This window comes from Salmo salar, chromosome ssa02, assembly GCF_905237065.1.
Source record: "Salmo salar chromosome ssa02, Ssal_v3.1, whole genome shotgun sequence".
In the NCBI taxonomy this organism is placed as follows: Eukaryota; Metazoa; Chordata; class Actinopteri; order Salmoniformes; family Salmonidae; genus Salmo; species Salmo salar.
The window spans coordinates 46,121,069-46,134,654 of NC_059443.1; the positions used below are offsets into that span (position 1 = coordinate 46,121,069).

General features: G+C 46.1%; 1 protein-coding gene, 1 long non-coding RNA gene and 1 other non-coding gene across 3 annotated transcripts in view; 1 reads left to right on the top strand and 2 right to left on the bottom strand.

The window, feature by feature from the left end:
* Window positions 1–2,408: 2,408 nt before the first annotated feature.
* Window positions 2,409–13,586, bottom strand: part of LOC106584161 (transforming growth factor beta-2 proprotein-like) — a 33,048-nt gene continuing 21,870 nt past the window's right edge. The window contains exons 2-7 of the mRNA XM_014169098.2: window positions 11,435–11,598; window positions 6,715–6,847; window positions 6,490–6,600; window positions 5,253–5,421; window positions 4,728–4,881; window positions 2,409–4,473 (exon numbers count right to left, since the gene is read on the bottom strand). Of these exons, the coding sequence (XP_014024573.1) occupies window positions 4,315–4,473; window positions 4,728–4,881; window positions 5,253–5,421; window positions 6,490–6,600; window positions 6,715–6,847; window positions 11,435–11,598 (890 nt within the window). The 3' untranslated portion in view covers window positions 2,409–4,314. The remainder of the gene's footprint in view (window positions 4,474–4,727; window positions 4,882–5,252; window positions 5,422–6,489; window positions 6,601–6,714; window positions 6,848–11,434; window positions 11,599–13,586) is intronic.
* On the bottom strand, window positions 9,080–9,740 carry LOC123729605 (uncharacterized). Its single transcript, XR_006761254.1, has 2 exons — window positions 9,650–9,740; window positions 9,080–9,250 (listed from the first exon to the last, which is right to left on the bottom strand). It is a non-coding gene; the product is annotated as an uncharacterized lncRNA (long non-coding RNA).
* On the top strand, window positions 10,465–10,617 carry LOC123740016 (5.8S ribosomal RNA). Its single transcript, XR_006768106.1, has one exon. It is a non-coding gene; the product is annotated as a 5.8S ribosomal RNA (ribosomal RNA).

Below are 13,586 nucleotides of genomic sequence, written 5' to 3' on the forward strand. Positions count from 1 at the left end.
AGAAAACGGTGTAGAAATTGTTAATGTTGTGAATGACAATTGTAACTGGAAATGGCAGCTTTTTAATGGAATATCTACATAGGCGTACAGAGGCCAATTTTCAGCAACCATCACTCCTGTGTTCCAATGGCACGTTGTGTTAGCGAATCCAAGTTTATCATTTTAAAAGGCTAATTGATCATTAGAAAACCCTTTTGCAATTATATTAGCACAGCTGAAAACTGTTGCCCTGATTAAAGAAGCAATACAACTGGCCTTCTTTAGACTAGTTAAGTATCTGGAGCATCAGCATTTGTGGGTTCGATTACAGAAACAAAGAACCTTCTTCTGAAACTCGTCAGTCTATTCTTGTTCTGAAAAATGAAGGTATTTCCATGCGAGAAAATTCCAAGACACTGAAGAGGCCACTCCGGGATGCTGGCCTTCTAGGCGGAGTTGCAAAGAAAAAGCCAAATCTCAGACTGGCCAATGAAAATAAAAGATTAAGATGGGCAAAAGAACACAGACACTGGACAGAGGAACTCTGCCTAGAAGTTCAGCATCCCGGAGTCGCCTCTTCACTGTTGACGTTGAGACTGGTGTTTTGCGGGTACTATTTAATGAAGCTGCCAGTTGAGGACTTGTGAGGCATCTGTTTCTCAAACTAGACACTTGTCCTCTTGCTCAGTTGTGCACTGGGGCCTCCCACTCCTCTTTCATTCGGGTTAGAGCCAGTTTGCGCTGTTCTGTGAAGGGAGTAATACACAGCGTTGTACGAGATCTTACATTTTTTGGCAATTTTAAAGCAATATCAGTGGGTTTTGTGACAAAGGAACCATCTGATTCAATGAATGATGGAGCGGAGTTTACCTTTTTGCCCAAAATTTCATTTAAGGTGCTCCAAAGCTTTATACTATCATTCTTTATGTAATTTATCTTTGTTTCAGAGTGTAATTTCTTCTTCTTTTTATTCAGTTTAGTCACATGAATTCTCAATTTGCAGTATGTTTGCCAATCGGTTGTACAGCCAGACCTATTTGCCATCTCTTTGCAACCTATTTGCTTGGAGGGTATAATTTTGTTGAACACTGAGCTGTAGTCAATGAACAGTATTCTCACATAGGTATTCCTCTTATCTAGGTGGGTGAGGGCACCGTGGAGAGCAGCTGAAATTGCGGCATCTATGGATCTGTTGGGGTGTATGCAAATTGAAGTGGGTCTAGGGTAGCTGGGATGGTGGAGTTAATGCGTGCCATAACCAGCCTCTCAAAGCACCTCATGATTACAGAAGTGAGTGCTACAGGGCGGTAGTCATTGTGACATGAAGCCTTAGAGTTCTTAAGAACAGGAATGACTGTGATCATCTTAAAACATGTGGGGATTACAGACAAGGAGAGGTTTAAAATTACCGTGAGTATATATGCCTCCCAGCTGTTCTGCACATGCTCTGAGAACACGGCCTGGAATACTGTCGGGGTCCGCGGCCTTGCGGGTGTTGACCTGATTAAAGACCTTTCTCACGTCGTCTTGGAGCGCGAGATCACCCAGTCCTCTGGGTCGGTGACGGCCCTCACACCCGATGTTATGGTTTTCAAAGCGTGAATAAAATGCATTGAGAACGATGTGTTGAACACTGCAGTCGTATCCAACTTGATAATTTGAGAATAGAACTGACCCCCCCATTGGTTCAGGCTCAGATGATGCCAGAGTCTCGTTGGGTCCAGCAGAGATGTTGAGACATGTTAGAGTGGAGCCAGGCACTAGGTTGGCCTAGAGGGTGTGTGCGTGTGTGTCTTCCTTAGTTACCACACAGAAAGCCCAGCTCTACCTAGGACCACACTGTCTTTATTTATCTCAGCGGTTACTTTGATATCTGCCATGTCATATTTCTACCTGGGCAGCCTGCCTGTCTCCCTCTCACTGTCAAGGTGAGAAGCGTCATACCAGAACGGACCGACTCAAACCTCCCACGTCCTTTTAAAACTGTTCATACTCCTTCCATCTTTCTTTCCTTTCCTGCACCCTATCTGTGCACACACTCCCTCTTCTTTCCTCCTCGTCTGCAGACTCCCTTTCGTTCCCTTCTCTCAGTCCATCTCTGGCAGTTACTCTTCTGGAGAGTTATTCAATTCTGACAAATACTGTAAATGTATATTCATGGAGTACTAACAACGTGCCATTCTAGCTTACCTCCATAGCTTTTCACAGTAAGAAATAGAGAGAGATGCATTCAGTGCTTGTGTTGGAGATGAAAATGACAGCCCACTCATGCAGCATAAGAAAATCATACTGTTATTGTTTTGCTCAATGGGAGTGGCAAATAAATTTGTTTTTGAAACTTCTTTCTCAACATCTCTCTCAAGGTTTGATAACATTTATATCACGCTTCGATTAACACAGATTAACAGCAAAAAGAAAAGGCAAATTGCGTTATTCCCTTGTAATTTAAATAATTTATTTACCACTAGAGTACAACAACAATAATGTGTTACAATACATCATAGTGGGTCAACAACAACAAAAACATAATCATCATAAACAACAACAATGAAAAATAATAGCTCTATCATGACAATATTGGTGCCTCGCTCCTCTTCCTGGTTTTCCAGGAAGTCCACTGGCGCGGGTGCCCAAAGGGGGGGTGGGGTTAGGGGCGGGGTAGTGTCACCTACACTTCCTGCTCTAAGTCACATCATCAACACTCCTCATTTAATAAGGGGGAAGTAACGACTAATAAAAAATACAAAAATAAAAAACAGAATCAAAATAGCGTCAGTGCAATTCTTTGTATCCAACAATTTTTATTCCTACAAAGGACAAAAACCTATGACTGAATAATGGCTTTACACTTTGAGGGAGGCGGGCGAGACAAAGCTTTTCGGATGCAAATGAGCAGATACAACGCTGGTGTCTGTAACAACTACTGCACACCTGTAAATATGACCTTTTGACCTCTGACCTAAAGTAATCTCACACCTAATGGAATGGTCTCGAAGGTTCATGGACAATCTCTGAACCAGGTCACATCTACTGTCCATTCTCACCTATTGTATCCCTTCTCTCTAATTGTCACTACACCACTACTATACTTCGCTAACTAATATACCTCCACATTCCCATACCACTGCATCATATAGACAAGGACAACCCTGTTCTACTCAGAACAATCCAACATATCCACAGAAATCTTAAACGTGTGTTTATGATGACATACCTTGTGTAGTTGATGGAATCACTGTTGGGCTTCCTAAAGCATTCAAGATTCAATGCACAAGGTAAACAGAGCTCAACATTACTGTTCATTCCAGCAGAGTTTGAATATGTTGCCTGCTGCAGGGTTTGGGATGGGTCTGTGTGTTTTTTTTTATGAGTATGCCCGTGTGAGGATGAGTCTCTGTTGAAAAGGTAGGCATGCTAGGTGTGCTTATTTTCTTTTGTTCTCTGTCTCTCTCTCACAGTCTCCTAGCCTCTTTCTGCCTTAAGTGGCTGTTACAGCACATATAAACAGCATATGGGATGCGATTGTAACATTACTATGTTATAACATATTAGTAAACTGACATTGGGAAGTGGATTCATCCACCACTTCCCGAGAGAGTTGAAAACGCGTTGGGTGCTAACCATAAAACACTGGATATTAAATAGGCAATACAATTATCAAAAATCTAAACAAAATATAAAATGACAATAGTTTCAAAAGAATGCAAAACAAGACAAACAAAATCAAGGAGATGGCTTTGAATGTTGAAACCGGGGGGGTCGTCTTTGTTTCTCAGACGTATTATTTCACATATAGACACTTATACTTTTTTCCAGTGTTTGCCGTACTCTTGCGTCTTTGTGTGACAAGTGTGTGAGGTGAGGCATGTTAACAGGGCCTTTCTAAACACAAAAACACAGGCACACCTGTACAAAAGCCACAGCTGCGTGTGTGTGTGTGTGTGTGTGTGTGTGTGTGTGTGTGTGTGTGTGTGTGTGTGTGTGTGTGTGTGTGTGTGTGTGTGTGTGTGTGTGTGTGTGTGTGTGTGTGTGTGTGTGTGTGTGTGTGTGTGTGTGTGTGTGTGTGTGTGTGTGTGTGTGCATGGATGTTTCGGGAGATATGTTTTCTGTACCTAGATCTGCTCAGCACCTTTTCCACTTGTGCTTGTAGGAGATCAAATATGTCTGTACAATAGTGCAGGAGAGTAATAGTGTGACTGACTGTGTGGATGTACAGTATGTGTTTGTTGATGAATGTGCGTATGTGTATATGTACAGTATGTGTATTTATATGTGTGGGTGGGTGGGTGCATACACGTGTGTATGCATGTGTGTGTGACTGAATATGCACAGTTCCTAGCTGCACTTGCAGGACTTGACGATCATGTTGGAGAGCTGCTCTATCTTGGGGGTCTTGCCGATGTAGTAGAGGATGGTGAGAGGTTCCAGATCCTGAGACACACAGCAGGGCGATGCTGACGCCTCCGGGTTGATAGTGTTGTACAGGCCTAGCACCTGAAGCGAAGAATCACACACAGAGGTCAAGTATGAGGCTTGATGTTGACAAAGGCAATGGCCTGCTGTGAAACTATCAAAAAAACAAAAAAGAGGAATGCGACGATCTTCAGAAGAACTCCACTGCACAATGCTGCCACAATGACCACTACTCCACACTGCTACTCTCACCACTGCTCTACTACCACTCTGACCTCTGCTGGCTCTAAACCAATCCCTTTGGATTATTTAACCTTTGACCCTTGACTTCTCACCTTGGAATGCTGGGTGTCAGCGCTCCATAGATAGGGACAGGCCCCGGCGCAGAAATTAGCATTGTAGCCCTTGGGCTCATGGATCCACCTCCAGCCCAGATCCTTCTTGAAGTCGATGTAGAGCGACCGCAAGCAGCAGTTATCCTGGACATTTCTGTGCATAGGAAGACAGAGAGAGTTAGGAGTGAGGGATGGATACGGTTCTGTGGGAGCCACACTTGTGTGTGTTTGTATGTGTGTGTGTGTTTGTATGTGTGTGTGTGTGTGTGTGTGTAAGAGAGAGTGAATACATGCATAGCTGTGAGCAGAGAGAGTTCTGCAATAAGAACAACTGCCAAGTGTGTGTGCACCACTGAGAGGGTGAGCTAGTGAAGGAGGTAACTGTTTACTAGGTATGTACAGTGTCTATTAGATGTGAGTGTGCATGCACACATGCTTGTGTGTGTGTGGAGTTCCCGCCAGCAGAGTGGTGTCGGGGTCATGTGAGGATCAGTGGGGTCAGTAGGGGTCATTATGGGTCAGTACCTAGAGCAGAAGGCAGCGTCCAGGGCTCGTTTGGAGCGGTGGCTCTTGTGCTGGGACTCCAGGCGGTAGGAGGGCAGCAGCATCATGAGCAGGTGTGGAGCCTGGGCGCTGTGGCGCCGCTTCCTATACACCTTCAGGTCTCCGCTGTGGTGGAAGCTGTCATCTATACCTGTCAATCACACACATACATATCATCAAAATCCATCATGTTCATACAATGTCAAATCAAGTTAGGGGGGGGAAATCAAGTGTGACATTTTAAAGTGGAAATGACACATTTTAAAAGCTTTTTAAAACCTTGAATACACTACAATTTGCATTTCCTGCTGCACAGGAAAATTCTCTGCGACAACAGAGTGATCATATTAAGATAGAACATCTGTGTAGGACCCATAGGGCTCTGGTCAAAAGTAGTGCACTATATAGTGACTAGTGTGCCATTTGGGACACACTCAAAATCATCTGTACTAGTGAATCCCACAAAATGCATATCTGCTACTGTCACGCCCTGACCATAGAGAGAGAGCCCTTGTTTCTCTATGGTGTAGTAGGTCAGGGCATGACGAGGGGGTGTTCTAGTTGAAAATTTCTATGTTGGTGTTTTGGTTTGGTTCCCAATTAGAGGCAGCTGGTAATCGTTGCCTCTAATTGGGGATCATATTTAAGTAGCTATTATTCCCACCTGTGTTTATGGGATATTGTTTGTGTTTGTGCATGTGCACCATGTAGTCACGTTTCGTTGTTCGTTTATTGATTTATTTGCCTTTGCTTAAAGTTTCACTTTGTAATAAATATGTGGAACTCAACATCCGCTGCGCCTTGGTCCCGTTCTTATGACAACCGTGACAGCTACTTACTGCACATGTACACTTGCCAAACACGTTGTTGCATAACTATTCATGTCAGTTAGCTACATATGAATGAAAGTAAAATATAACGTACTTATCTCTCAATATACAGATATTCTATCTTTATTTGATCACTCTTGTCACAGAAAATTTTCCTGCACAGCAGGAAATGCAAACTGTAGTGTTCAAGGCTTCTAAAGTTTTTCATTTCCACTTAAAAATTTCAGACTTGATTTTCCCGAATGAAAAATGTATCAACCCCTTCAAAAATGTTCATAATTCACATTTACTGTTTCTGCAGGATTCTTTTCCTGCTGTGAGAAACTACTCAAATTAAGATAGCATCTGTATGCTTGTAGAGTAACACACATGTATTGTCCAATACATACCTGCAAAGCGGGTTTCCAGCTCCTCACTCTTATTGGGGATGATGTAGTTGTTTGAGGGCACAAACGTACAGCACGGACAGTGCAAGCTGATCTTGAATCCACTGTTTCTGTCTGGGGGGAAAAATAGACAGGATTGTTCATATACAACAGGCCAATGAGATTTCAGCATCATGTATGATCAGTGATTCAGCTGTAGTATAGGAAGTCAAAACCTCTGCGTCCTACCTCTGTGAAGCAACCATTCACTGACTGCCTCTGTCACGTCAAAAGACAGCCACTCTCCCTCCGTGCGCGTGCGCACCACCTTGCTGTCAATGTAGCGCTGCGTCGGGGACGCCAGGTCCTTGTGACTCAAAATCTGTGGAAACAACACATGTCCTATGTATGAGAACAACCTGGAGGGAAATTCTGGTAAGAGTCCCAGAAGTCGCTCCTGGTTCAGTTACTCGGGTCTAGTAGTGGTCCCCCCAGTCTCCAAGACTGCCATCAGAGCCCCGATCGTTTGAGCAGGTCTAGAGGAGCCGAGCTGGGCCCGGAAACAGATGCCGGACAGAGCGTTGTTATTCTGCTGTCCTTCATAACCATGTGTTTATGTTGGCCATGCTCTCCTTAATGTGAGAAACACTGCTCCTCTACTCCACCACTGTCTGCTACACCACTGAGATCTACTGCTGCTACAGGGAAGCCTGATGAGGGAAGCAAGAGAGGGAGGGAGAAGAGGTAGGGGAAAGGCGAGAGAGGGGCAGAGAGAGAGAGTGAGAGAAAAAGGAAAGAGAGGTTGAGACTAGTCAAAATCTCTGGAAAGTAAGCCTACAGAGACTGGGGCTAATTACTTACAAACCCTTGAGATGAGAGACAGACATTGGGGCCCATCTACCTGGATGGTCACTTACTTCAACATATCTAGGCCCTAGCTATCTTTCCTCAAGTCCCTGGCTAGTCTTCACTAGGCCCTGGCGAGTGAACCATCTCAGGGCCCGATCACTCCTCAACAGTCATGGTAAAGAGAGAATCTTCCTAGTAGTTAATGTATATTAACACTGTATCTGTGAAAAATACATAATTGCGATACGCTCAATTTCACTCTGTATCTGAATGTGTGTGGAACTACACACGTCAGTGTAAGGTTTTGGCTGTCCAGTTCAAGTACAGCACGACTTGAATGTATTACTGAAGGTTATCAGTTGATCTCCTTGGAGAAACTCTCCCTGGTTGCACCGGCTCTATCTGTCCTCCCTCACACGCTTTCAATCGCCTGTGTTCGCGTGAGAAAATCCTCCATGTTGAGCTGTGTTTAGGCCACCTGTCATTCCCCTGGCTGGACATAAACACTACCACGCCCTGGGAATGGGCTGGTGCCGATGGTCCTACACCGTGTGGAGGCAGTAGACGCTGGGCTGGCTGGGCCGGAGCGCAGCCCCCGGAGACTCAGCACCGGGTCTAAATCACCGCTCTGCATTCCACACTCCTCTCTCCACTCACAAATAACGCTGGACTGATCCATGAGCCGCCCGGCTCCCGACACTACTGACTCACACATTTCTAACAGGCCCACGCTGAACTTCATAATGTGTGTGTGTGTGTGTGTACGCATGTACACTCAAGTATGGCATGTAGTCATTTAGTGGTAAGCATTTAGTAATCTATTTCATACTGGTTTGAACTGGTAAAACTTAAAAAAACAAAAGTAGTATATTTGTGGAATACCACCATATTATTATTCATGCTGTATCAGATGTGCTAATAAAGATACAGTATGTATATAGTATGGAGTGGTTGAGTAAAGGCTAAAGGAATAGACACACCATAATGTACATCACCTGCTGGGTGTCGATGAACTGTGGCGATTGAACTTGTAGAATAGTTGGGAAATTAACAGAAAATGACAGCTGTTGTACTGTGGTCAGAGGTGATAAGATGGCCACTCACTGCTTTTAACCATTCGCTGGCACGGTCTGTTTTGTCCTTAAGTGGAAATGACACTAGATCCAGCTCAGAGTGGTTCATCAACTAGGTTTTCCATCAAATTGACTTGTTGTGGATAAAAAGCTGTGCGTGACGACATAATGCACATAAAAATACCTTTTGCGGTTAAATTCCCGAATAAAAAAGTAAGATGGGTTTCCAATGCATTTTCAACTCTACTGATGGTTTTCTCACAAAAGATTTTGCGTTATATAGCGAGTGTGCCCACTCTGTTATTGACACATGCGCTCTAGCCAACAGCTCACAGATACCGTGCGGTTAGGCCTATGGCCTACATGATGAGATTATTATGGACAAAAGAGCAAGATTATTTGTATTTGTCAAACGGCAGCCAAGCATCGATGATCATGTCACCAGACTAAGACCCTCGATGTTTATTGGAAAGGAGCATCAAGCTCATCACATTGCACTTTCACAAACCTGTGAAGTTCATCATCATTTATTTAGTCTGTAACCTGATGACTCCGGTTCTATTTTGTGGGTTTTTCTTCTGAACTGGGGCCATGATTAATAGGGACAGCTGGGGGCATTCGTATTCTGCCGCTAGAGGTGAAATTCTTGGACCGACGCAAGACAGACGAAAGCATTTGCCAAGAATGTTCTCATTAATCAAGAACGAAAGTCGGAGGTTCAAAGACGTTCAGATACCGTCGTAGTTCTGACCATAAACGATGCCAACTAGCGATCCGGCGGCGTTATTCCCATGACCCGCCGGGCAGTGTCCGGGAAACCAAAGTCTTTGGGTTCCGGGGGGAGTATGGTTGCAAAGCTGAAACTTAAAGGAATTGATGGAAGGGAACCACCAGGAGTGGAGCCTGCGGCTTAATTTGACTCAACACGGGAAACCTCACCCGGCCCGTACACGGAAAGGATTGACAGATTGATAGCTCTTTCTCAATTCTGTGGGTGATGGTGCATGGCCGTTCTTAGTTGGTGGATTTGGCCAATTTGTCTGGTTAATTCTGATAACGAACGATACGCCGGCATGCTAACTAGTTATGCGGCCCCGAGCGGTCGGCGTCCAACTTCTTAGAGGGACAAGTGGCGTTCAGCCACACGAGATTGAGCAATAACAGGTCTGTGATGCCCTTAGATGTCCGGGGCTGCACACGCGCCACACTGAGCAGATCAGCGTGTCTCCCCTTCGCCGAGAGGCGTGGGTAACCAGCAGAACCCCACTCGTGATAGGGATTGGGGATTGCAATTATTTCCCATGAACGAGGAATTCCCAGTAAGCGCGGGTCATAAGCTCGGTTGATTAAGTCCCTGCCCTTTGTACACACTGCACATCGCTACTACCGATTGGATGGTTTAGTGAGGTCCTCGGATCGGCCCCGCTGAGGTCGGTCACGGCCCTGGCGGAGTGCCGAGAAGACGATCAAACTTGACTATCTAGAGGAAGTAAAAGTCGTAACAAGGTTTCCTTAGGTGAACCTGCGGAAGGATCATTAACGGGTTGCCAGCCACAGGCGTGGGGCTGTGCTCCAAAAACAAAACTCTGCTGTGGGTTGGGTAGGGGGCTCACGCCCTTCGGCGCGGGGTTCTTGGCCGGGAGGGTGGCTTCGGCCCCAGCCCGAGCCCGGTTCCCCGCATCACCATGTCGCCTGGGTTGCACCCGACCGGCTCCATCCCCCCTTTCCCCGTTAGGCACGGCCGCTTGGCAGTCGCGTCCGAAGGGGATTGGGGGTTGCCGGTGAACCGGGTCTTCCCGACTTGGTCTCCATATTTAAACTGCTTGGGTATCGCCCAGGACCCTCGCACGGCTCTGGGAACCCAGCCATCCGCTTCGTGCCCAGGTGTAGGTTTAATGTCTCCCGTCGCTTCGGCGGAAGTGGAGCACCCGGATGTTTTTCGTTCAACCTCGAACCTTTTTGCTCCGTGAACTGTGGCCTCTCGCTCTGGCGAAGGGTGTGCAGGGAAAATGAAGGCAACCTCCCCAACTCCGCCTAGCCACTAGCCTCTGCGTAAAACAAAAAAACAAAAGAGTACAACTCACAGCGATGGATCACTCGGCTTGTGCGTTGATGAAGAACGCAGCTAGCTGTGAGAACTAATGTGAATTGCAGGACACATTGATCATCGACACTTCGAACGCACCTTGGGCCCCAGGTTCCTCCTGGGGCTACGCCTGTCTGAGGGTCGCTTTGCCATCAATCGAAACCCCCAGGTTTCCGCGGCTGAGGCAGTCGCAGGCTGCCTCCGTGCGACCAGGACGGTTCGGTGTGAGTGTTGAGGAGGGGCCTCAGCTCTCTCTCCTCTCCCCCGTGCTCCCTTCCTTTCCCTTCCTGCCTCGGCCGGAGGCACCCACTTTCCCCGCATGGTCGGGCGCGGCCGCCGGTAGACTCTGTCTTTCTGTGCTGCCCACGTTACACATGTGGTTCTCGGGGTAGCGCTCGGGGTTAGGTTTGGGCCGCGGAGCTCCGACCGCCGACCTGAACCGGATTGAGAAGGTGACCCCGGGCGCCCGGCCACACTCCATTCACTTTGACTACGACCTCAGATCAGATGAGACAACCCGCTGAATTTATGCATATTTCTAAGTGGAGGACAATAAACTAACCAGGATTCACTCAGTAGCGGCGAGCAAAGAGGGAAGAGCCCAGTGACGAATCCCTGTCCGTCCGGCGTAGTGGGAGTACCACACAACATGTTATCGCGTGACCCCAAGTTTACTTCGATATGATGGTTATTATATCAATATTTGTGAATAAAAGCGTTTCCACTGACATTTCTCGCATAATTAATTATACTGACACAAAAAGATGCCAACTTGTTCAGCATACTTTGTTTAGTCTACATTTGGAAAGTTTACCAACAAATTTTCTGTTTCCATCAGGCTGGTTGTAATTTTTAAATTTTTTTATACTATTATTATTTTTTATACTATTATTATACACATTTTTTTTTTAAATGGTTGGATGGAAACCTGGTTAGAGATGAGGACAGAAGGGAGGTTTACCTGGTACAGTTCAATCCTCTGTTCAGACACGCGGGCCTTGGGGTTCTGGAGGCGGAAGACGCGTAGCTCAGCCTTGACCAGGTTAGAGGCATTCTTCTCCATGGAGGTCACGTCGAAGGTGAGCCGTCTGTAGTACGGGTTGTAGTGCGTGGGAGAGATAACATCTGAAACACAGGAAGGAGGACGGAGTTTAGCAACACGACTGACGATTTTGTTTATGTGTGTGTAAAGACAAGACCAATCCAAATGTAATGGCTAACAGGGTGGAAATTCATCCCTACTTTTACTCTTCACTGTGTTCAGTTGAAAGGTCATAAAAAGGCAAAGAATGGTCAAATTCTCATAGTTTCTCTATGAGAAACCACAGCAGTTATCAAAATGGCTCACACACCAGATTAGAATTGATGCCATTCGCTCACTTGCAATGTTAAGACACACACGTCTCGCTGTCTCTCCCGAGGGTCACTTGGGGGTAATGCTGCAGTTCATATGGTTCCTATAGGAACCCGGTATTATGGTAACGCTCACTGAATACTCCCGAACATGTGTGTAACCCTGTGTAAGTATCTGATACGGGACCTGCACAGTAGTACTGTAACGCTCACACACAACTCAAAACCATGTGTGGTGGAAGCGTGTGTTTGACAGAAGCTTACACAGTAGAACCGGGTGACACACTTAGCACTGACAACCCTGTGTGTAGTGGTGCGCCTGACAGCCGTGCTTGGGCGCAGAAAGTAATGCAACACACGTAATGCTGGGAACCATCTGTGCGGTGGTGTGTGTTTGACAGTTCCCTACACCACGGTGTATTAGGAGGCCCGGAGCCTTAAATTGATGGCTGCGACGTTAGGCAGAAGCCCAGGATTAGCCAGCCACCATCGTTTGTTTAAAGAGAGTATACAACCGCAACGACCATCAAGACAGGAGGGAGAGAAGGGGGAGAGAAACTGCTAAGCAGTTGTACTTGGAGCCAGACCTTAAAGGAGAACTACAGCCAAAACCATTTACTTTACTCAACACTGAGATAAATTAGTTGAATTATAATAGCTTGTGTGTGTGCGGTTTGTGTGTGTGTTAAACACAAAGCTGTGACAATGCTCTTGTGTCAGAGGGAGCATGTGTGAGGTGACTGTGTCTAATGTGACCTTTGACCTTCTTAGTGAGATACCCATTCAGGTCTCTCACAGGCACCTACCAAATACCCATCCCAGGGTCATGTTCCAGAGCAGGTCCTGTCTTTTTTTATCAGTCGTCTATCAATCTTTTTTCTCTCTCTCATTTTCTCTCTCTGTGTTGCGCCAGTGACCAATGGTCTGGGCGCGCCAACACTAACCCTTCTCTGTGTGACCAGAGAGTCAGATGAGCCAAGACTAACTACGCTCTTGCTCGCTTCCTTCCCATCTGTCAACAGAGAAAGTCACACTTCCAAGTCCCAATGGGCCAGCTTAAGGCGGTGTGTAACTTCTACACAGCAGCACTGCCTCATGAATGATGCCGCTGTGCTTAACACAACACTGGCCGCATTGACTGAGGGCACAGGAAATAGTGCAGCTGGACTAACCACAATGAACACACACTCACCTAATGTACAGGTCTGGATATCCATTCGCACACATACAATCTATTTGCATACACTTCAAACAGACATATACTACCGGTCAAAGGTTTTAGACCACCTACTCGTTCAAGGCTTTTTCTTTATTTTGACTATTTTCTACATTGTAGAATAATAGTGAAGACATCAAAACTATGAAATAACACATATGGAATCATGTAGTAACTAAAAAAGTGTTAAACAAATGTGTCTGTGTGCACTGCACCCGGGCTCATTCAGGGAATTGAGAAGCGAGGAGGCAGTGGTGATGTCACACACGGAACGGATCACACCAAGCGCAGGCTCATTGGGAGGGGGTGAGGGGGTTGGTTAGAGGGGTTGCACTATACTTTCATTAACCAGACCAAGGCCTCCGTTCCCTCTTTCCTTCCAGAGGGGAGCCTGATGTCACATGAGAGCTGTCACACACAGCGAATAGACAGCCCCCTGATCCCTTTAATCATTCCGTTCATTACTCATCACTTCCATGACATCACAGGCCAATGGCTAAATAGTCAGGCATGTGCTGCTGGGAGAAAAATACTATATTGCCCC